At 44.2% G+C, this 25,731-nt stretch overlaps 1 protein-coding gene across 2 annotated transcripts; it reads left to right on the forward strand.

Annotated features, from left to right (window-relative positions):
- The first annotated feature begins 1,394 nt into the window (after positions 1 to 1,394).
- SALL4 (spalt like transcription factor 4) lies at positions 1,395 to 10,212 on the forward strand. Of its 2 annotated transcripts, none has more exons than XM_077253212.1 (4): positions 1,395 to 1,598; positions 4,889 to 7,315; positions 7,682 to 7,974; positions 8,567 to 10,212. In XM_077253212.1, exons 1-4 carry the CDS (start codon positions 1,532 to 1,534, stop codon positions 8,987 to 8,989), a joined length of 3,210 nt encoding a protein of 1,069 aa, XP_077109327.1. In that variant the 5' UTR covers positions 1,395 to 1,531; the 3' UTR covers positions 8,990 to 10,212. The 2 variants fall into 2 exon arrangements, with proteins under 2 accessions (XP_077109327.1, XP_077109328.1); XM_077253213.1 differs by lacking the exon at positions 1,395 to 1,598 and adding an exon at positions 2,149 to 2,393.
- Positions 10,213 to 25,731: the final 15,519 nt, after the last annotated feature.

The following is a 25,731-nucleotide window of genomic DNA, read 5'->3' on the forward strand; positions in this document are numbered from 1 at the left end:
CACCAAAAGCTCATGGTGGGAATACAGCCTTTGGTAAATTAGGTTACGCTCTTTTTTTCATTCTGTTTTTTCACATGAGTTTTATTGTGTTTTTGAGTATGTCACTTCTTTCAGTGTTTTTGACCCGCTGAAAGTAATAGATGGTGAAAAAAAACCCGCAAAAAATGGCAGCATACCTAAGTTTGATCCGACTACCTGAACGCCCTTGACCATGCAAGTCAATGATTCAGTGGAAACCATGTGACTGCACTCGGATGACATCTGAGAGCAGTCTGATTTCCACGCGCTGACAGAATGGAGAAGACGGAGACGTTTTTTTTCTCCATCTTTTCCTCAACCGAGAAAAATCAGGAAACACTATCATCAATCAGAGCGCGATTAGCATAATAGACCCAGTTCTCTCTGAAGAGAAATATACACTGGTGTCAACTCAGCCCGAGATGAACAAATAAATGTTTCATTTCTACTTGGAAATAAAAAATACATCTGTTCTGTGATGTCCGGACACATAGGCAAAATCACATATTTTCCAGAACGGAGATTTATTAACAATATTTTATTGAAATTGTATATTAAATAACTTCTTAAATATGATTTTCAGAATTTGCGATGCAAAGGTTGATGCACTTTTGATAAAATCCTATATTATTATTTTTTTTAATTTCTATAGCGCCAACAGATTCTGCACTTTTTGGGGACACTCTGTGAGTATATATATATATATATATATATATATATATATATATATATATATATATATATATATATATATATATATATATATTTATCTCCAAAGTCTGGACACACAGTAACTCTCATTAATTCTAATACTATAATATATATGTGACATATATAATATCATTAATGAGAATAAATATAAATATATATATAAATATATATATATATATATATATATATATATATATATATATATATATATATATATATATATATATATATATATATATCTAACACCTCGCCACCTATTAGCCAGCACCAGCCCTGCAGCCTGTGGAACATCTGGGCCACAATCCCCACTTACAGTTCACATGGAGCTATTACACTCCTCTTTTGTCTTCTGGCTTATTTTCATTCATTTGCAAACAACTTTTTTTTTCTCTTTCACTTGCAAAAAAAAACCCACCCTCCCATCCATCCCCATTGTGTTTACTTGGAATTATAAAAGCATTTCTGGCCATTGGGGGGAGGGGTCTTGTAATTGAAAGAGAAGAAAAAAAAAAAGTTGCTGTTGTGTTGCAGTGAGGAGCATGGCAGCAGCACCCCGAGGACTACATTTCCCAGGCTCCCTCACGCCCCTCCTGATCAATAGCCCTTATTTGAATAATCTGTGAGTTTTTTGGACTCAGGCCAATCAGCTGTCAGGAGCCCATGATAAATCGCAATGCATTATTGATAATCATAATTACAGCGACATGCGCATTTCCACCTGAAGGGGGGTAATTACCCGACTCTTGGAATTTGTTGTGAGGCAGGAATAATTGGCACTTGTTTGGCTCCCGATGCACGGACCATGTCGCGGCGCAAGCAGGCGAAGCCTCAGCACCTCAACTCCGAGGGGCAGCAGCTGGGGGCGTGCGGTGAGTACACGGCTGTGAGGGGCTTCCTGGGGGGAGTTCACCACTTTCTGACCTGTGGCGCTGGCTCTCACCGCGGCTGCACCGCTGCTCTCCCCCCGGTCGCCCTCCATCTCCCTCCGGTAACTTTGTCACATTGTTTCCGCCGCCGCCGAATGTGCGATGTAACAAGTGGCGACCCCCTCGCACCTGCTTTATTATCCAGGGGGTCTCGTCACGGAGCTGCCGCCATCCTCGCCCCCTTATGGATGATAAATATTTACATTATCGCAAGTTCCCTTCGCGGCTCCCTCTATTATGGGGATTTATTTATACAGTGTCCGTCCTCTATGGCTTTTCTGCTAAAGTCCATGGCTGGGCGAGTGGGGGGCGTCCATGGCTGGGCGAGTGGGGGGCGACCATGGCTGGGGGAGTGGGGGGCGACCATGGCTGGGCGAGTGGGGGGCGACCATGGCTGGGCGAGTGGGGGGCGACCATGGCTAACAGTATGCTCGCCTCCTTCCCTTTGTGCATGTGCTCCGGTGGGGGGGGGGGGTTGTTTGCACATGTAGCCATACTGCTGGGGACCCTCCCCCCAATGGCTGGAACATTGGGGACTTACTATTTTTGTTCTCTCCTTTAGGGGTGCAGTAACTTTTTTTTTTTTTTTTTTTCTTTTCTCCCCTCCCCAGCAGTTACTTTGTAGCCTGTGCCCATGTATTCTATAATCCAGCTCGTGCTTTATATTCAATATTTGCTCACATGGAGTCTCCAGCCTGGACATTTCTGATAACGATCACGATGCTGCTGGACAGAAAGGTGATGCCAGATCTTTATACTGTGGCGCCACCTTCAGGTGTATGCTGGTCACTGCCTCACGTGACTTCTGCTCCCTACAGTAGTTCATCCTCTCTCCCTGTGTAGCTGGGAAGCGACAACAACTCCAGAAATCTATTTAATTCTGTCACTTCTGGTTCTTCAAGTAATTTTCTTTTTTTTTACTTTAGTTCTCCCCCCCCCCCCCCCCCTCCAATTATCAGGTCAGGAAATCATCAGGGGGTGCTCGATTTTCGCAAGGGGTGCCACAAGTGGAAATATATATATATACACACCACTGATCACCCTGAGACCTATCTGCATTACCCCAGAGTCAGACCCCCCAAAAAAAATGTTATTACTGTAATTTTCAAGAGAAATCCAATAGGTAATGTTTTTGTTGGGCTTCTGATATTTGGGCTGGTTAAGAAGGGAGGGGGAAAGATTTGCCTCTGAGATGGAGCAGAATAAGTAATTGATGATTAATATAAGGTCTCATTCAGACATTGTTTTGTTTTTTTTCTTACTAGTTCTATCTGTGTGTGTGTGTGTGTGTTTGTTTTGTTTTTTCTTTTTCCCACAGCTAGAACTTGTCCCTATCAAGGTCTATGGGGCGGTTTGCATGTTCGTGTATCTTTTGAGCTGTACAAAATCCGACTGCAGTCAGATTGGATTAAACTTTGCAATGTATGGAATGGTTCCATGGGGGAAATATTGGGTCTTAATTGGATGGCATCAGTTTTTAACAGGCTTGTTTGAGAAAAACGTGTATGTAATTTAATTAAAAAAATATATATATTTCTACTTTTTTCCCCTTATCTCCTGTCCCCATCCGAAAGTGTGTGGAATAACTGATGAATTTTGGACCGTTTGTGGTGTCTGTGCGATGAACCCTAAGGGTTCCTTATTTTATTTGGGCCAGGTGTCCTATCATGTGCTTGCCCACAGACCTTCAGGAAAGCTAAATATTTCTTGTAGCCGTGGTCATCCCTGCGGTGCCCCCCTACGCTTGTGAGTGGCTTGCTGCCGTAACCTTTGCCGCCTACTGTGGGTGGTAAGCTGATGTCAGGCTTACAATTAGGGTTCCTGCAATTGACCTTGGCAGCAGGGTCTGTGTCTTCAGCACAGCTTTAGTGTGGCGTGACCGCTTGTTTATGGGCCCCATGTTTAATGGAGAGGACAAGCTTTGAGGAATTGCTGGAGTGAGGTTTGTTTCTGTGTTTATCTTGTCCTCCTATTCTGTTAAATATTTTATTTTCACACTGATCAACATCTGATTTGTTTTGGATACATTTTCAAGTTTTAACCTACTGTATTCAGTGCTGATTTAAATTAAAAAAATAAAAAAATTTTTTTTTTTTACATATTTTCTGGGGCACTTATGTAGAACGTAGCCTTGTGACTGGGCATCTAAAGTTGTCTGGTTGTTCCACTATTCCAGTAGTGGTGGGGAGGCGTGGAAGGGCTTACATTCTGTAAACACATTAGCATACTTAACAATAGCATTGGATTTTTTTTTTTTCTCTCAAATCCATTTGTTGGTGATTTAATCTAAACCCCTGCTGACTTCACTGCATTCTTCTAACTTATTGGATAACTAGATGCTGAGAGATAACATTCCACAAATTCAGGGGTGGAGAGATGGCAAAACAGACGAACTTTCTGGATCTCTGCTTTTATCATTAATGAAAGGGCCCTTCCCCCTCCCTGTGCACCATTATTTAATGGCTGGCCAGGGCTATAATTTTGCTGTGTAGCCAAATGTTACAGTGCCTTGTACAGGACAAAAGCCATGTGCCCCACGCTCCTTCACTTAATATTCTTTTGTTTTGCAAAATAAAGCGCACACTCGTTTACAAACTGATCTCACTATATCGAATCACTCGTAGAAAGATATTGTAGCTAAAGGCTTAAAAGACCCAATAGTCCAATACAGTATTAGTAATAAAGAATTATCTGTCTGCTGTTTAGTTTCTAGTTATACCAATACTTCTGGTTCTGAATGCTCTGCTGCTGGTTATTGATCTAATAATTAAAGTGACAAAAAGGAAGTTTGATATTTATTTAATTTTTTTTTTTTTATATATGTGGATTAATAAAATCGGACTGCTCACTAGAACCGTGAGTGATACATTGTGAGTAATTTCTCCCCCCCCCCCCCCCTACTATATAAGAGGGGAGGTGTGATGATGCTCTTGACGTCAGAATTGCTTCATTACTGGAAGCTGCATGTTTCACTGCCACCTAATGTAGGATCCATTATGGCAACATAAATGTATAGTTTAGTGTTTATAATAGTAGCCATAAGGCTAATTGATAAATTTATTGTGTAGTAAGACAGAACAATGGGTCCTATTTTAATATTCGCTGACTTGTGTGTATGTGTGTATATATATATATATATATATTCCCTTTACATGAATGTTTTCTGGGTATGTGTACAGTGATTGATTATTTATATAGGTCAGCTCACCTATTTTACCTTTTTCATCTTATAGCTGAAGCTCAAGACTGTCCGAGCGACACAGATGGCGAAAGAAATGTAAAGCGCTGCAAGATGGAAGAGGCGCGCGTCTGTGAAAAATGCTGTGCCGAGTTCTTTAACCAGACAGAGTTTTTAGAGCATAAAAAGAACTGCACAAAAAATCAGCCAGTCCTAATAATGAGCGAGTGTGACAACGCGGGGACACCCAAAGTCTACTCTGAAGCGCCTTCCAAAAGTGTTGATGCACAGCCGGCTGAGAATAAAGCCGAAAAGGACGGACCACCAAAGGGCTCCACTGTTTTAGCAGAGAAGATGGACATAAAAGTGGACTCTGCAAATAAAACCGTTCCTCCGTCAGCTTCTAAGGCTAATGGATTTGGCTACCTGCCTAAAACGACGGTCTCCAACACTAATGTGACTTTGCAAACTATCAATACTACTAAAGTGGCTGTTAATCAACGCACGTCAGATTGCATCTCTAATCCAGCAAACAACCTTAACACCATACCAATGATTCTTGAACAGCTGGTATGCTTACAGCAGCAGCAACTTCAGCAGATTCAGCTTACTGAACAAATTCGCATTCAGATTGCTATGATGGCTCCGAACTCCTTGCATCCTTCCATAGCAGCAGCTACAGATCCCCTCAAGGCACTAGGTGCCCATTTATCTCAACAGCTTAGCGCTGCGGTTGCTCTAATTGGGCAGAAGGCTGGTGCCCATAACTTGACACTTGAGACTCTTAAACAAGCCAAACTACCTCATACCAGCATACCTGTGGCAGCATCTGGTCCTGTGCCAATTAGCCTCACAAGCCCACTAATAAAGCCTGAGGTTAATAGGGGAATTCCTACTTCTGTTACACGATTTCCAACCACTGTCCTACCTCATTCTCCTGGAACTGTTATCTTCCAGAATCCACTCAGTCTGAATGACCCCAAAAAACTGCGAAGCAAGTTTCCTGTCCCGACATCTGAAGTGAAGCCTGGTGGTGAGGATCAATTCTTCAGGCATAAATGTAAGTTTTGTGGAAAAGTGTTTGGCAATGACAGTGCTCTGCAAATTCACTTGCGTTCCCATACTGGTGAGAGACCATATAAGTGCAACATATGTGGCAACAGATTTACTACAAAAGGAAATCTGAAAGTTCACTTCCAACGTCACAGAGATAAGTACCCACACATAAGAATGAATCCCTATCCTGTTCCTGAGCATCTGGACAACGTCCCAACTACAACTGGGATTCCATATGGAATGTCTGTCCCATTGGATGAGTCTAACGTGATTCCAGACCCAAAACCTGTACTGACAAGTCTTCCCAATTCTGGCTTAACTGTACCAAATGTATCTAGTATAGGCGACTCATCTGTAGCCTCCCTCCCAATTAACCTGCAGTCCAAGCCCTCGCCAGGCAGTGAAGGTGAATCTGTGTCGTCTGGACTAGTTGGCCATGAATCTGGCACTGATCAGAGTTTAAACTCTCCTTCTGCTAGTGGGTCAAGTGAGCAAGGGTCAGAAACCAGCAAGCTCCAACAACTGGTAGAGAACATTGACAAAACTGGTTCTGACGCAAGCGAGTGCTTGATCTGTCGCCGAATTCTCAGCTGTCCAAGCTCCCTTAAAATGCATTACCGCACCCACACTGGAGAGAGGCCATTTAAATGCAAAATCTGTGGACGCGCCTTTTCAACCAAAAGCAACCTCAAGACTCACTATGGTGTACACCGTGCAAATACTCCATCAAAAGTGCAGCATTCTTGCCCAATCTGCCAAAAGAAGTTTACTAATGCTGTGGTTTTACAGCAACACATACGAATGCATATGGGTGGTCAGATCCCAAACACCCCAGTTTCAGAAGATGCTTGTGAGGATGCTGACATTGATTCATCTATGAATGATGAGAAGAATGGAGATCTGAACAGCCTTACAGATGACAACATTGATGACATTGATATGGAAGAAGATTTGGAGCTTGGAGATGGACCTTTGTGTTCTAAGCCACCAACACCACAAAGTGAGGTCCCTGCAGAGAACGTGACCCAGCTTTCTGAACTTGCATCTAGAGAACATGGCAAATCTCCTCCTTCCCTAAACGTGCAGAGGCAAAACAGTGTGAAATCAATGGACAATGGGTCAATAGAAAGTGATGGACTGACTAATGATTCTTTCTCCATTGGAGACCAAGAATATCAGAATGGGAAAAGTCCCGTACAAATGGAGTCAAGGGGGCTTTCACCTGCGAACAGCCATGATGGCAGCATGCCAGCTAAGTCACCACCTTCCTTTAATGGCCATGATATGCTATGTGTGGCTAGTAAAGCAGAGCACTCTGAGCATGGCTCCGTTGATGCAGAGGGTGATGGTGCCCTAGATCTAACTAATGGCAACTTGATCCGGAAGATCAAAGAAGAACCAGGGCTGCACCAAAATGGAGATTTCGGTAAGTATTTTTTTCTGTTAAATAAAATTGGTATGATGACAATCGCTTCACAGCTCAGTTAGACGCCTTTTACATTCTAGTATGATGTGTGTATCCAATGGTATTTTGAAGGCAAATATGTCTTGGGCAATGTTCAGTATCTGTAAGCCAAAACCAGGAGTGGGTGATAAATATAGAAGTGGTGACGTGTTTCTATTACACTTTTCCTCTGATTGTTCCACTTTATTTATTTTTTTGCTTAAAAATATTGAATGTGGCCTACATATGACAGCATTTTAAATCCATTTGTGTGATTTTGTAGAAGACTCTGCGTGCAGTAATATCTTCATTTTGGCACATCTTTAATGCATCTCAATTGTTCTGCAGGTAGGAGTCCAAATGTGTACATTGGTCCACCCCCAACGCTTATTAAAGTGGAAATGCCAACAGATCGGGTTATAGGCACGGCACAGTTCATTACCCCACCAAGTCTGTCACCTGGGATGAGCCCCCTAATTGCCCCACCACGTCGTTCAGCAAAGCAGCATATATGCCTTACGTGTAATAAGAACTTTTCATCTGCAAGTGCGCTACAGATCCATGAAAGGACCCATACTGGGGAAAAGCCTTTTGCCTGCACAATATGCGGCCGGGCTTTTACAACTAAGGGAAACCTAAAGGTAAGAGGGTTTGTCTTGTTCTACTCCTCTCCCACATGAAAACCATATTTGCAATGGTGGCTTGTGATCTTGTTGGGGGGGGAATAAATTTTATTGGATCTTTGCTTTGCAGACATTTAGCTGTATTAAATAATTTTACCCATAAAAATAATTAGTGGGATCCACTTTTTGGCATCTAAAACCTTAGACCTAATTATATTTGGTGAACACAAAACTAGGGACACACTGCGTTTTATGGTAACTATCAGACACATGCACTCAGGAGCATATGCCTGACAGTGGCCACTATCTGGATGGCATCTGTCCACCATAGGGACCCATCGAACGTGTTCTTTGTTTACTAACTGTATGTAGACGGAGGCTATAAGAATGTATTTTTTGGCCTCCTGGTGAATTGGGGGGCCTACAGGAGCATTAAAGTGTATGTTGAGGAAAGCTGACGTAGCCTGTATGCGCGTAACCCAGTATTCGATCTCCAAGATTGCAAAAACCTCCTGCATGATGTCTTACCTCTTTACTAACCTAACGTTCTTTCTAAAAGTGGAGGCAGTGAAGTGTATATGGTATCATTAACTTTTTCTGTCTTCACTAGGTACATGTGGGAACGCACATGTGGAATAACTCTGCTCGTCGAGGACGGAGACTTTCCATGGACAACCAAATGCCTATCTTGGGAAACGATACTAAGAAAGTGGCTGAAATTTTTCCAAAGTATCTTGTTCCTTCAACGGTCAATATAGATCCAGCTGTATGGAACCAATATGCTACAGCTCTAAATAATGGCCTTACCCTGAAGACTAATGAGATCTCTGTGATCCAAAGTGGTGGCATTCCTCCATTACCTGTTAGTAATGGTAGTGCGCCAATCGTCAGCACGGTCACAGTCTCAAACGTTGATGTCGCTCAGTCTAGTGTTAGTCAAAGTATGCCTGAGGCGGTAGAAGAAAAATCTGCGGAGAGTGTACCAAAACATCAGTTCCCTCACTTCATGGAGGAAAATATAGCTGTGAACTAGCTAAAGTGGCTTACTGTGATGCCAAAATGTGTTACCGCGTAACTAGTTGGCTGGGATCTGCTGCGTCTTTCCTCTTGTTGGATTGTCTTACTGTGGCTTTTTCTGCACGTTGACTTGGATCATCTCTGAAGGCTGCCCAGTACTGGAGTAGGGGAGCATGCATCCCTAAGACTAAAGACATGTTGCTGAGGACTTGAAATACTTTTGTGGATTTTTTTTTTTTTTTTTTCCCCTCTTCCCCCTATAAGTAAAAAAAAAAAAAAAATTACCTCCAAACTGAAAGTTGCATTAAAAACTTTAAAATGAGAACAGTCCTCATTTTCTGTACACAAAAAAATTGAGGAGAGGGTACATATTTTGGAATATCTTTATTTTTTAAAGTAGGCGTTTTTGAAGTCTTGAATGTAGATTTTACTCCAAAGTAACTGGGCACTCCCATGTGCATCCGAAGTCTACCACCTGTTCCAGTATTTCAAAGTTGTTTTGTGGTGGTCTTTCTAGGATAAGACCACTGAGAAGAAGGAAAAAAAATCTCCATTACATGTGTGTAACAATGGCTTCTTCAATGAGCTTTAAGTGTTTGTCTTTCTGAGCAGTATTACATAATTTCTGACACCCTGTGTTAATAATTTCTGTAAGAACCTTTTTATTTATCTACCTCATTATTTTATTCCCCACACTCTGAAATTCTACTGTAAACCTTACTGGTACTGGAAACCCTCCAAGCACTGAAATGTCTTCTCTTATGTTGTTGCAAAGCTCCCTATCGTTTGCTGTAGGGGAGTGTATGTATTTATGTAAATATATAAAGACTTGAGTCTTAGATGCAACATGAACATAGAGTTGTAACTTTTTCCTTTTCTTTCTCTTATGTGTGTATATATGTATATATATCTTTTTTTTTTTATTATTATTTGAAAGGCCAAAAAAACCCAGCGCAAAATACCAAAAAAAACTTGCACATAGCTCATTTCTTCAGACCATTGCCATTTTGTGCCTTTCCTAATGGACTAGAAATCTTGAACATGATAGTTCCTGTTTACATTGTAAAGTTGATGTTGCAAAAGGCATTCCAGTGCCAAGTTTCTGCAATGTGAATGTACCCCTTTTTTTTAGGAGTATGTAGTGTTTCGGCATCTACTGAATGTATTACTATGAGTTGTGGGGGATTTATTTTTATTTTTTTTTCCCCTTCCTTAAATAAATTTTTTTGGGATAGCTTTTCCTCATGTAAGTTTCTTTACTAAAGTATTTGCATATGAAAAAAAAAAAAGTACTTTGGACTGGTACTGTATGTAAAGCCTCAAGTTTAGCATTACCTGGTAGGTATTATTATATCTAATCGTATTGAATTAAATATGCTGATTTAGATCTCATAAGGGGGTACGGGAATCTTTTGAAAAACTTTTTTTTTTTTTTTCATGTTTAACATCAGTGTTACACTGGTTTTTATACAGCGGCAGTTACTAAGATTGCAAGGATCCCCAAGATCCTATCCCAATATGTATCTGGTATATTACCGGATGCCTCCAATTAGAGATGCAGTATAGTTCTTTTGAGTCACTGTGTATTTTGCATTATGTGCAGGGAATTACACTAGCTTAGGTATCCATGGTTACGACCACTGTCACTGAGTGGTCGTACCCATGGATACAAAACCTACTGGATTGTGTAGGTGACCTTGCGAATCAGAAGACCCATGCTATATTTGTAATTGGAGGTATTTGCTATTATAATACAAATTTATTATACCTACTACACATTAGGAGAGGATCTTGGAGATGGGAATACCCCCTGTAACTCCTTCATGACCTTGGACGTATCCATACATCCAGGTCACTAGCAACGTAGTTAGATCATGCACAGTGCAGAGGCATGCAGAGAGAGTGGTGGACAAAGGGATTGTATAAAAAGTACACTGGTGTTGCTTTTCACACTCCAGTGATTTCATGTTTTATCATTATAGTGCAAAGAATAAGACGCTATCAAAAAGATGATTGTACAGTGAGGAAAATAAGTATTTGATCCCTTGCTGATTTTGTAAGTTTGCCCACTGACAAAGTCATGAACAGTCTATAATTTTAAGGATAGGTTAATTTTAACATTGAGAGATAGAAAATCACACTGTAAAAATTTATTTGCAGTGAGAAATATTTGATCCCTCTTTCAAACACAGCTTAATAGATATGTATATTCTTAAGCTGTAGTATAACACACTAACCAAAATATATATCTCGCAGCAGCTCCATCAATCAGCTGAACACGGACATCCTTTTTCTACATGCACTGCATCACCAGTGCTACAACAAGTGAGTACAATCAATTAATATTCTGCTGCAGTTTGCAAGCACCCCATTTCTACACACCCTGGTTATCTCTGTTTTAGCGCGGTGATTATATACATATTTAATACTGCACAAGATTTATTACTTGGTGGCAAAACCCTTGTTGGCAAGCACAGCAGTCAGACATTGTTTGTAGTTGATGATGAGGTTTGCACACATGTTAGGAGAAATTTTGGTCCACTCCACTTTGCAGATAATCTCTAAATCATTAAAATTTTGAGGCTGTCGCTTGGCAACTCGGAGCTTCAACTCCATCTAAGTTTTCTATGGGATTAAGGTCTGGAGACTGGCTAGGCCACTCTATGACCATTAATGTGCTTCTTGTTGAGCCACTCCTTTTTTGCCTTGTCTGTATGTTTTGGGTTATTATGTTGTTGGAAGACCCAGCCACGACCCATTTTTAATGTCCTGGCGGAGAGAAGGAGGTTTTCACTCAGGATTTTACGGTACATGACTCCATCCATTCTCGCATTGATGCGGTGATGTAGTCCTGTGCCCTTAGCAGAGAACACCCCCCCCCCCCCCCCCCCAAAAAAAAAAAAAAACACAATGTTTCCATCTTCATGCTTGATAGTGGGGACGGTGTACTTTGGGTCATAGACAGCATTTCTCTTCCTCCAAACACGTTGAGTTAATGCCAAAGACCTCAATTTTTGTCTCATCTGACCACAGTACCTTCTCCCAATCACTCACAGAATCCTCCAGGTATTCATTGGCCAACTTCAGTTGGGCCTGCACATGTGCCTTCTTGAGCAGGGGGACCTTGCGGGCACTGCAGGATTTTAAAACTTTACGACGTAATATGTTACCGGGGCCGGTGTTAAAGGCAGGCTGCCTCCTTGGGCCCCCGCTCCTTCAGGGGCCCTCAGCCAATGGTGTGCTGCTAATAGCGGAACACCACGCAGCTGCTGAGGGAATTTCAAGAAAGCCCATGTCCACTAAGCGTGCACAGACGCCCACGGATCTTCCGCGCAGACAGACAAGCAACGCGTCTCTCCAGACCGCAGCATGTCAATTTATCTTGTGGAGACGCGAGTCTCCGCAAGATAAATTTCACCCGTACAATGTATTGGATGCGGTGAATCCACACGGTTCAATGAACACATGTGGATTCACCTGCCTTCAACAGATGGCAGCGCTTTGGATGCAGCGGATATGTGCTGCATCCAAAGCGCTGCCAATTACTGAACGTGGGAACATACCCTAAAGAGGCCGGGAAACAAGCATCGAACTACCTCAATATTGTCAATCGCACTCTATTATGGCCTGAACTCGGCACAGGTAAATAGAACAGTAATGTTTGTGTGACGGTGCAATATGTGAGCATTTGGGGCCCCACTTTAAACTTTTGCCAGGGCTCCACTTTGTCTAAAACCGGCCATGTGTGTTACCAATGGCTTTCTTGGTGACTGTGGTCCCAGCTGCCTTGAGATCATTAACAAGTTCCCCCTGTGTAGTTTTAAGCTGATCTCTCACCTTCCTCATGTTCAAGGATACCCCACGAGGTGAGATTTTGCATGGTGCCCCAGATCGATGTCGAACTACAGTCATTTTGTATTTCTTACATTTTCTTACTATTGCACCAACAGTTGTCTCCTTAGCACCCAACGTCTTACTTATGGTTTTGTAGCCCATTCCAGCTTTGTGCAGGTCTATCATCTTGTCCCTGACATCCCTATAAAGCTCTTTGGTCTTGCCCATGTTGTAGAGGTCAGAGTCTGACCAATTGAGTCTGTGGACAGGAGTCTTTTAGGGTATGTTTCCACGGTCAGGAAACGTTCAGGATTTGCTGCGGATTGGACCCTACGTACAACCGCATCGTCCAGATGATACAGCATAGTGGAGGGGATTTTATGAAATCCCGTCTCCACTATGTGTTCAGGGCCGCATCCGGCAGCCCTGCGTAACCGAACATGCAGCTGGTTTTCCAGACTGCAGCATGTCTATTTATTTTGCGGAGACGCTCCGTCTCCACAAGATAGATAACCCGGTCTATGAATACGATGCAGTGATTCCGGATGTGTTCAATTAACCCATCCGGAATCACCGTGCGTACAACACGGGGCGGCGCTTTGGACGGAGCGGGGTATCTGCTGCGTCCAAAGTGCTGGAAACATAGCCTAATAAAGGTGACTATGTAAGACAGCTGTCTTTAATGCAGGTAACGAGTTGATTAGGAGCGTCTAACTCAGGGGTGGGCAATTAATTTTGCCATGGGGCCGCATGAGAAATTGGGATTGTTTTAGAGGGCCGGACTAATATAATTACCGTATTTTTCGGACTATAAAACGCACCGGACCATAAGGCGCACCCCAAATTTGGGGTGAAAATTGCAGAAAAAAAGATTTTTTTTATAAGATGGGGGTCCGTCTTATTGTCCGAATTTACAGTATCTTACCTGAGGGGTGGCAGAGCAGGGTCACAGGAGGCATGGTGTCGGCAGAGGTGGGGTGATGCGGTACGGTGTGCACCTGAGCAGGGTCCCTTCCTGCTTAGGTGGGCGACGCCACGGCCTGGTGTCCATGCGGGGGTTGCAGTAGCGGTGTGGCGACGGTAGAGGTGCGGTATGGCGTGCGCAGGGTCCCGTCCACCGGTGAGGTGACGCAGCGGCCCGGAATGCAATGTGAGCAGCAGAGCTGGGTTGAATATCGGTGGCGGCGGCCATCTTCCAGAGGCCGCGCGTGCGCAGATGGAGTGCTCTGCTTCACGGGGCTTCAGGAAAATGGCCGCGCGCGGCCGCGCGTGCGCAGATGGAGATCGCGGCGGCCATTTTCCTGAAGCCGAGATCTAAATCTGCAAACTCGGCTTCAGGAAAATGGCTGCCGCGATCTCCATCTGCGCACATGCGGCCTCCCGCGGCCATTTTCCTGAAGCCCCGTGAAGCAGAGCACTCCATCTGCGCACGCGTGGCCTCGGGAAGATAGCCGCCGCCACCGATAATCCGGTGATCAACCCGGCTCTGCTGCTCACATTGCACGTGACGTACAGGGCCGATAAGTATGAGCTCAGGGCCTTCACTCCAGCCGCCAGTGGTCCTCCTCAGAAGTGTCTGGCGGCTGGCCGAGCGGTGCCAGGGGCGGCTGTCAGAAGTGACAGCTAGCTGGCGGGCCGGATGCGGGCCGCATCTTGCCCAGGTCTGGTCTAACTGCTCTGTAGGAGCCAGAACTCTTAACGGTTGGTAGGGGATCAAATACTTATTTCTCACTGCAAAATGCAAATAGAAATAATTTATACAATGTGATTTTTCTGGATTTTATTTTTGATATTCTATCTCTCAATTTTAACTCCTTCGCGCCGCAGTCCATTTTCATGTGTTTGTTTTTCACTCCTCTTCTTCCCGGAGCCATAACTTTTATATTTTTGTTCAATATGGCCATGTGAGGGCTTGTTTTTTGCGGGACGAGTTGTACTTTTGAACGACACCCTTGGTTTTACCAAATCACACACTCAAAAATGGGAAAATTCTAAGTGCGGTGAATTTGAAAAAAAAAAGTGGAATTCCACAACTGTTTTTTGGATTTTTCTTTTTACCTTGTTCACCAAATGCTAAAGCTGACCAATCAATATGTTTCTCCAAGTCGTTATGCGTTCATAGACACCAAACATGTCTAGTTTTTTTTTTTTTTAATTTTAAGTGGTGAAAAAAAAATTAAAAGTTTGTTTAAAAAAAAAAAAAAAAAGCGCCATTTTCCGATATCTGTAGCATCTCCATTTTTTTGTGATCTTGGGTTTGTGGAGGGCTTATTTCTTGCGTGCTGAGCTGATGTTTTTAATGATACCATTTTAGTTTGGATATGATCTTTGGATTGCATTAAAATGCAATAACGGGCGATGTTGCGCGACCAAAAAAAGTAATTCTGGTGTTTTGAATTTTTCTTGTTACGCCGTTTAGCGATCGAGTTAAATTTTTTTTATATTGATAGATGCGGCGATAACAAATATGTGTATGCTTTTTTTTTTTTTATTTTGAATGGGCGAAAGAGGGGTGATTTAAACTTTTATATTAGAAGCTGCCATAACCCGATCGGCTCAGCTACATACAGGCAATGATCAGATCGCTTGTTTGTTTAGCAGAATACCTCACTTGCAATGAGCACCGACCACCTGGCGGTGCTCATAGCAGTCCGGCATTGACAACTATAGAGGTCTGCAGGAGACCTCTGGTTGTCATGCCAACCCATCAGGGACCCGCGATCACGTGACGTGGGTCACCGATGGGTGGATTTCCGGCGCGAATGCTGGAAGCGCATGTTAAATACTGCTATTAGAGCTTGACAGCGGTATTTAACAGGTTAATAGCCGCAGGTGGATCGCGATTCCACCCGCGGCTGTTCCGGTCACATGTCAGCTGTTCAAAACAGCTGACATATGCCTGGAAAGGTGTGGGCTCACTGCTGGAGCCCACATCAAAGGGGGAGACACGACATGCGCCTATTATTTTTATTATTTATATAGCCCCATTAATTCCATGGTGCTGTATATGAGAGGGGATTACATACAAAGTTATAGATATCGTTTACAGTAAACAAATTTACAATGACAGACTGGTACAGAGGAGAGAGGACCCTGTCCTTGCGGACATACATTCTACAGGATAATGGGGAAGAGACGGAAGATCGGGGGTGCAGCAGCTCTGGTGGTGGTGAGACGGCAGAATGGTTATTGCAGGCTGTAAGCTTTCCTGAAGAGATGAGTTTTCAGGTTCCGTCTGAAGGATCCGAGGGTGGTGGGTAATTGGACTTGTTGAGGCGTGGAATGCCAGAGGATTGAGGATATTCGGGAGAAATCTTGGAGGTGGTTGTGTCAGGAACGAATAAGTGTGGAGGAGATCTTGGGAGGATCGAAGATTACATGTGGGAAGATATTGGGAGATTAGTTCAGAGATATATGGAGGAGACAGGTTGTGGATGGCTTTGTAGGTCAGTGTTAGTAGTATGAACTGGATTCGTTGGGGAATTGGGAGCCAGTGGAGGGATTTGCAGAGGGGAGAAGCAGGGGAGTAGTGAGGAGAGAGGTGGATTAGTCTGGCAGCAGAGTTGAGAACAGACTGGAGTGGTGCAAGAGAGTTAGGGGGGAGGCCACAGAGGAGGGTGTTGCAGTAATCAAGGCGGGAGATGATGAGGGCATGCACAAGAGTTTTAGTAGATTGAGGGCCGAGTAAGGGACGGATTCTGGAAATAATTTTGAGGTGGAGGCGATAGGAGGTAGCAAGAGTTTGGACATGTGGTTTTAAGGACAGGGCAGAGTCAAGAGTTACTCCGAGGCACCGGATTTCAGGTGAGGGAGAGAGCGTGATGCCATTTACCATAAGGGTATATTTCCACGTTCGGGAAACGCTGCGTGTTTGACGCTGCGTAGAGCCGCAGCGTCAAACACGCAGCGTCCAGATGTTACAGCATAGTGGAGGGGATTTCATGAAATCCCATCTCCACTATGTGGTAAAACACGCAGGCGGCAGACCCGCGTAAATGGACATGTGGCGCGTCTTTTCAGAACGCAGCATGTCTGTTTACAATGCGGCGACGCTCCGTCGCCGCGCCATAAATTTACCATAGACTATCATTAGATTCGATAAAATCGCATCTAATGATTAGTCACATGCGTAGAAACTGCGTAAATGCAGCTTACTACGCATGTCTGCCGGCTCACCTGTCCCGCCGCTGGAAGTCCCTCATCCACTGCAGTTCTCGCGATAACTTGTGCATGGCAGTTCTCGCGATAACATGTGACCGGGACTTATCTCCGGTCACTAGTCTGGTTCTTGCAAACAGCTGATCAGCTGTTTGCGAGAATGCTGTAGTGTAGGTGATCGCTGGAGAGTTATCTCCGGCGATCATCTACCGGCTCTGCTACATCTAGATGTCAGGCATCCAGATGTAGGAGTGCCGGACTTGTCTACACTGTGTGCACATACACCACACAACATACACCATACAACATGCGACAACATATGACATGCGGCAACATGCGACAACATACAGCATGCGGCAACATGCAACATGGAACATGCAACAAGCTGCGACAGCATGTGGCGACATGCAACAACATGCGGCAACATACGACATGCAACATATACATACAGTACATACATATAGACATACAGTACATTAAACATAGATTACATATTCACCATCACTTGTCACTTTGATCCCCGATGCCAGTGTCACCTGTAAAAAATATTAAAATAATAAACAAACACTATACTCCCTGATCCGCAGAAATCCAATTAAAACGAGTGTCCCACGACGATCTCCCGTGGAGAGCAGCAGCATCAGCTGATGCGACCGCTCTCCAGAGGCTCCAGGAATACAATGAAGGAAGGTATCCTTCCGCACTGTATTCCTCCGCCAATGTAAAAAATAGTCCCTAGTCTCACTTGTGACACTGCTGTGTGAGAAAGTTCCCACGCAGCAATGCCATAAAGTGAGACCCTGAACTGAGGTAACCTCAGTGATACACTGCAGGAGCCATTGTCTCCTGTCAGTGTGTCACTGGAGGGCCCATAGAGCAGTGACATCACCAGATGTCACTGTTCTATAGGGGATATCGTCGTGGGACACTCGTTATTAATTGGACTACGGCGGACAGGTAGTATACAGTTTATTTTAATTTTTTGCAGGTGATCGAGTATAGTAAGTATGGTTAAATTAAGAATAATAAAATACTTTTTTTCTGGCTGTGTCTTTATTTTGTTTTTTAACTCTTTCACTACTCTAGGATTAATAATGGATAGGCGTCTTATTGATGCCTCTCCATTATTAACCCGGCTTAATTTAATGTCACCTTACAATAGCAAGGTGACATTAACCCCTTATTACCCCATATCCCACCGCTACACGGGAGTGGGAAGAGAGTGCCGGAATTGGCGCATCTTACAGATGCGCAATTTCTGGGGTAGCTGGGGGCTGGTATTTGTAGCTGGGGGGGGCAATATCCATGGCCCCTCTCTAGGCTATGAATATCAGCCCGCAGCTGTCTGCGTATCCTTTCTGGCTTTAAACTTTAGGGGGACCCCACGTCTTTTATTTTTTTGGGGGGGAGTTCCCCTATCTTTATAGCCAGTAAAGGCTTCACAGACAGCTGCAGGCTGATTTTCATAGCCTAGAGAGGGCCATGGGTATTACCCCCTTCCCAGGCTACAAATATTGGCCGTCGGCTTTCCCCCTCTGGCGCAGAAAATTGCGAGGGAGTCCACGCAGTTTTTTTTCCCATTTCTTTTTTTAAACTAAACGTTCATTCATAAACATCGGCCTTGCTATTACATATCTACTAGATGGTGGCCCGATTTTAACGCATCGGGTGTTCTAGAATATGTATGTATGTATGTATGTATGTACGTCGCGCTGTGAGTGGGGGTTAAATTCCGTGCCAATACCGCTGATTGGTCGCGGCTGGCCGCGTAGTATATAGCACAGCCACGTAGTATATAGCACAGCAATGTAGTATATAGCATAGCCCACGTAGTATATAACACAGCCACGTAGTATATAGCACAGCCAACACAGTAGATAGCGAAGCCACGTAGTATATAGCAGCCACGTAGTATATAGCACAGCCACGTAGTATATTGCACAGCAATATAGTATATAACACAATCCACGCAGTAGATAGCGCAGCCACGTAGTATATAGCACAGCGATGTAGTATATAGCACAGCCCACGTAGTATATAACACAGCCACGTAGTATATAGCACAGCCAACACAGTAGATAGATGGGAACGGAAGCTACCGAGAGCATTGGGAGGAGCGGGAAAGCTGCGGAGGCGACGGAAGGTCAGAATAGCATGATTTTTTATTTTTTTTATTACTTTTACCATTATATCTTTTTACTATTGATGCTGCATAGCCAGCATCAATAGAAAAAAGTTGGTCCGGGATGGGGAGTAGGGAGGGGCCAATTCACTGCCAGCCGCAACCAATCAGCAACTCGGGATTTCTGTTACAGACAGAAAGACAGACAAACAGACGGAAGTACCCCTTAGATGATTATATAGATAGATGGATAATCTATCTATAGATATATTTATAGATAGATAGATACATAGATATACTAAACATCGGGCTTGGTATTATCGATCTATCTATCGTATCTATCTTCTATCTATTATCTATCTATCGATATATATATAGCTATAGATATATCTATCGATAGATATATTTATAGATAGATAATAGATACGATAGATCTATTATCTATCTATTATCTATCTATCCCATATCTATCATCTATTATCTATATCTGTTATCTATCATCTGTCTGTGTGTGTAAACATTCTTCAATCGAGTGTGTAAATGAAGAGGATGGACAAGAAATTACATCACCCTTCTTTTTTTGGTATATCTTTATTGAGCTTACAAAAACACACACAAATCCGCATGAAAAAAACGTGTCAAAAAACGCATGAAAAACGCAGGTGACCTCAGGTGCAGATTTTACCTGCGTCAAATCCTGATGCAATCCTGAACGTGGACACATACCCTAATAGTATTAAGGTACCGTCACACTCAGCGACGCTGCAGCGATATAGACAACGAGCCGATCGCTGGAGCGTCGCTGTTTAGGTCGCTGTAGAGACGTCAAACACAGCAGCTCCAGAACGATGCAGGAGCGATCCAGTGACGTAACGGCAACTCACTTATCGTTCTCACTGGTTGTTAGCTCCATGTAAAACATTGCTAAAATCGTTGCTTTTGATGTCAAACATGATACACGCTGACCTGACGACGAAATAAAGTTCTGGACTTCTAGCTCTGACCAGCGATATCACAGCGGGATCCAGATCGCTGCTGCGTGTCAAACACAACGAGATTGCTATCCAGGACGCTGCAACGTCACGGATCGTTGTCGTTCTCGTTGCAAAGTTGCTGAGTGTGACGGTACCTTAAGTATGGAGTAGGTTGCAAAGGGGTTAAAATTAATCTACCCTTAAAATTATAGACTGTTCGTGTCTTTGTCAGTGGGCAAACTTACAAAATCAGCAAGGGATTAAATACAATTTTCATTTACAGTGGGGGAAATAAGTATCGCTGAACATGTCATCTTGTCCCAGAAAAAGAAAAACCCATACAGCTCAATTAGTGGAAAAATAAAGTTATAGCTCTCAGAATAAAGCGATAGAAAAATAATTATCTTTTCTATAAGAAGTTTTTGTTGTGTAAAGGCGCCAAAACCAACTACCGTATATAAATGTGGTATCGCTGTAATCGTGCTGACCCGAAGATAAAGTTGTCTTGTCAATTTTACCACATGAGAAACGGAATTGGGGAAAAAAAAAATCCTGGTGTTTGTTCATTCTCCCTCTGCAATTGTAATAGAAAGCGATAAAAAATAAAAGTCGTCCTCGAAAATTGCACCAATAAAAACGTCAACTTATCCTGCAAAAAAACAAGCCACCATATGACCAAAATATGGCAATGCAAAAATTTTGGGTGGAAAAACAACATATTTTAGTTTAACAGCAGCCAAACATTAAAGGGATTTCAGATATATATATGTAATTTTTCCTCTCAACAACCTGAATAATAAAGTAGTCTACTCACTTATACCGCACAAGGAACGACGTAAAAAAAAAAAATCTTCACCTGCTGTTTTGTTCATTCTGCCTCCCAAAGATCGCAGTAAGGCTCAGCACACATTTATCCTGTGCTCAGCACTGAGCGCTTACATCGGGGTTTCTGTGTGAGTCAGTGAAATACATGATTCAGACAGAACCCTTAACGGAAGATTCCTTAAAATGAGGCAGATGGAGGAACTGTGGACCGCAACTGGCCTATGATCTGGCGGTGTCCTGTCTTTTTAGGATTGCATAAAAGTGCCATCGGCCACAAGTTTATGCACCTTTGAAAAGAAAGACATCACTTTGGAGAAACGGGGTCAGTGGGTGCTCTCGTCCGCTGGCCCGACTGTCTTTAGCAAGACTGCATGGACCACAGCTCATACCATTGAACGCCCCCTCTATCTCCCAGTGGGCAATACACTACACAGACAACACAGGGTTAAGGTAAAACAGTGTGGCAATACTTTATTGAACCACAGCACACAATAGCAAACAGAACAATCCCCCCATGGCTGGAATTGCTTGGTTACATGGGCGCATATAAAAGATCACTGCGTCTCCACGTATTTCCAGTATGACATGATGTCAGAGCTCCCAGGGTCACATGGGCGCATATAAAAGATCACTGAGTCTCTACGTATTTCCAGTATGACATGATGTCAGAGCTCCCAGGGTCATTATTTCATCTGTGGATGCACGCACAGAGAAGAGGTAACGACAAGCATAGGGAGATGACCAAGAACTGTCCATAGAGTTCATACAAGGTCCAAAGCCAGTTGACACGATGTCAGAGCTCCCAGGGTCGCTACTCCATCTGTGGATGCACGCACAGAGAAGAGGTAACGACAAGCATAGGGAGATGACCAAGAACTGTCCATAGAGTCCATACAAGGTCCAAAGCCAGTTGACACGAGAGCCACCACCTGGCTTATCTGACCATCTCCATGGAACCAGGCGACCAGCGGGTCCCAAACCTGGCTTTCTCCAAACATATCCATGGTTCAGAGATGGTCACTGGATCAGATCTGTGTCCTTCCAACCGGAGCCGAAAACCCCTAGGTTGTTTCCTATAGAATCATAGATCAGTGTCCCTCGTGATGGTGCCATGATGAATTGGCTGCAGTCCTTTCTCTTGTCTGTTGGGTGGTTTGTAGAATGTCTGGCTGTTAGCCCCGTGTTACTTCAGTCTCCCAGGATGTGATCTCTGAGTCTTTTTATACCCAAGGCATGTAAGCTATTTTTAGAATTATCCAGGGTCCTTCAGTCCAACATCAAGATAAGGTAAACAATGGTGATGGGATTAAGTAGCACTATTAGCATATAAGCACACATCAATAAACAAAGCTTAAGGGTACCGTCACACATTGAAATTTCCATCGCTACGACGTTACGATTCGTGACGTTCTAGCGATATCGTTACGATATCGCAGTGTCTGACACGCAGCAGCGATCAGGGATCCTGCTGAGAATCGTACGTCGTAGCAGATCGTTTGGAACTTTCTTTCGTCGCTTGATCACCCGCTGACATCGCTGGATCGTTGTGTGTGACAGCGATCCAGCGATGTCTTCGCTTGTAACCAGGGTAAACATCGGGTAACTAAGCGCAGGGCCGCGCTTAGTAACCCGATGTTTACCCTGGTTACAAGCGTAAACGTAAAAAAACAAACCGTACATACTCACCCGTCGGTGTCCTTCAGGTCCCTTGCAGTCTGCTTCCTGCTCTGAGTGCCGGCCGGAAAGTGAGAGCAGATCACAGTGGTGCTGCGCTCTGCTCTCACTGTACGGCTGCACTCAGAGCAGGAAGCAGACTGCAAGGGACCTGAAGGACACCGACGGGTGAGTATGTACGGTTTGTTTTTTTACGTTTACGCTTGTAACCATGGTAAACATAGGGTTACTAAGCGCGGCCCTGCGCTTAGTTACCCGATGTTTACCCTGGTTACCCGGGGACTTCGGCATCGCTCCAGCGCCATGATTGCAACGTGTGACCGCAGTCTACGACGCTGGAGCGATGATCATACGATCGCTGCGACGTCACGGATCGTGCCGTCGCAGCGATGAAAATTTCAATGTGTGACGGTACCTGTCATGATCTCCATGGCCAGAGAACTAGCATAAGCCTCTATAGGAACAAGCTCTTGGAAGATGTAACTGTACTGACCATGAACTAAACCTACCGCATCATCTAGAAGTAGCCAGGTAGCATGTCCTACTTTTTATCCCTATATGCCCAGCGCCGGCCGGAGAACTAAATAATGCTAGCAGAGGGAAATATAAGACCTGACTCACCTCTAGAGAAATGCCCAAAAGGAGACAGAGGCCCCCCACATATATTGGCGGTGATATGAGATGAAACAACAAACGCAGCAGGAAAATAGTTTTAGCAAATTTGAGGTCCGCTTTCTAGATAGCAGAAGACAGAAAGCATACTTTCATGGTCAGTAGAAAACCCTAACAAAACACATCCAGAAATTACTTTAGGACTCTGGCATTAACTCATAATACCAGAGTGGCAATTCCTGATCAACAAGAGCTTTCCAGACACAGTAACGAAACTGCAGCTGTGAACTGGAACCAAAATGCAAAAACAAAACATGGACGAATGTCCAACTTATCTAGTAGATGTCTGGGAGCAGGAACAAGCACAGAGAGGCTTCTGATAACATTGTTGACCGGCAAGCATCTAACAGAGAAGCCAGGTTATATAGCGACACCCAGATCTAATCAGAACAGGTGAACAGGGAAGATGATGTCACAAGTTCAATTCCACCAGTAGCCACCGGGGGAGCCCAGAATCCAAATTCACAACAGTACCCCCCCCTCAAGGAGGGGGCACCGAACCCTCACCAGAACCACCAGGGCGATCAGGATGGGCCCTATGAAAGGCACGAACCAGATCAGAGGCATGAACATCAGATGCAGTGACCCAAGAATTATCCTCCTGGCCGTATCCCTTCCACTTGACCAGATACTGGAGTCTCCGTCTGGAAACACGGGAGTCTAGGATTTTTTCCACAACGTACTCCAACTCACCCTCAACCAACACCGGAGCAGGAGGCTCAACGGAAGGCACAACCGGTGCCTCATACCTGCGCAATAACGACCGATGAAAAACGTTATGAATAGAAAAGGATGCAGGGAGGTCCAAACGGAAGGAAACAGGGTTAAGAATCTCCAATATTTTATACGGACCGATGAACCGAGGCTTAAACTTAGGAGATGAGACCCTCATAGGGACAAAACGAGAAGACAACCACACCAAATCTCCAACACAAAGCCGAGGACCAACACGACGGTGACGGTTGGCAAAAAGCTGAGTCTTCTCCTGGGACAACTTTAAATTGTCCATCACCTGCCCCCAGATATGATGCAATCTCTCCACCACCGCATCCACTCCAGGACAATCCGAGGATTCCATCTGACCGGAGGAAAATCGAGGATGGAACCCCGAATTACAGAAAAACGGGGAAACCAAGGTGGCAGAGCTGGCCCGATTATTGAGGGCGAACTCCGCCAATGGCAAAAAAGCAACCCAATCATCCTGGTCAGCAGACACAAAACACCTCAGATATGTCTCCAGGGTCTGATTAGTCCGCTCGGTCTGGCCATTAGTCTGAGGGTGAAAAGCAGACGAAAAAGACAAATCTATGCCCATCCTAGCACAAAATGCCCGCCAAAATCTAGACACAAATTGGGTTCCTCTGTCAGAAACGATATTCTCAGGAATACCATGCAAACGAACAACATTTTGAAAAAACAGGGGCACCAACTCGGAAGAAGAAGGCAATTTGGGCAGGGGAACCAAATGAACCATCTTAGAAAAACGGTCACACACCACCCAGATGACAGACATCTTCTGAGAAACAGGCAGATCTGAAATAAAATCCATCGAGATGTGTGTCCAAGGCCTCTTAGGAATAGGCAAGGGCAACAATAATCCACTAGCCCGAGAACAACAAGGCTTGGCCCGAGCACAAACGTCACAAGACTGCACAAAGCCTCGCACATCTCGTGACAGGGAAGGCCACCAGAAGGATCTTGCCACCAAATCCCTGGTACCAAAAATTCCAGGATGACCTGCCAACGCAGAAGAATGCACCTCAGAGATGACTTTACTGGTCCAATCATCAGGAACAAACAGCCTATCAGGTGGACAACGATCCGGTCTATCCGCCTGAAACTCCTGCAAGGCCCGCCGCAGGTCTGGAGAAACAGCTGACAAGATAACTCCCTCCTTAAGAATACCTGTGGGGTCAGAGTTGCCAGGTGAATCAGGCTCAAAACTCCTAGAAAGGGCATCCGCCTTAACATTCTTAGAACCTGGTAGGTACGATACCACAAAATTAAACCGAGAAAAAAATAATGACCAGCGCGCCTGTCTAGGATTCAGGCGCCTGGCGGTCTCAAGATAAATCAAATTTTTGTGGTCAGTCAATACCACCACCTGATGTCTGGCCCCCTCGAGCCAATGGCGCCACTCCTCAAACGCCCACTTCATGGCCAAAAGCTCCCGATTCCCAACATCATAATTCCGCTCAGCGGGCGAAAATTTACGGGAAAAGAAGGCACAAGGCCTCATCACGGCGCAGTCAGAACTTTTCTGCGACAACACTGCCCCAGCTCCGATCTCAGAAGCGTCGACCTCAACCTGAAAAGGAAGAGTCACATCAGGCTGACGCAACACAGGGGCAGAAGAAAAACGGCGCTTAAGCTCCTGAAAGGCCTCCACAGCATCAGGGGACCAATTAGCAACATCAGCACCCTGTCTAGTCAAATCGGTCAATGGCTTAACGACATCCGAAAAACCAGAAATAAATCGACGATAAAAGTTGGCAAAGC

The sequence above is a fragment of the Ranitomeya variabilis genome, chromosome 4 (assembly GCF_051348905.1).
Source record: "Ranitomeya variabilis isolate aRanVar5 chromosome 4, aRanVar5.hap1, whole genome shotgun sequence".
Taxonomy (NCBI): Eukaryota; Metazoa; Chordata; class Amphibia; order Anura; family Dendrobatidae; genus Ranitomeya; species Ranitomeya variabilis.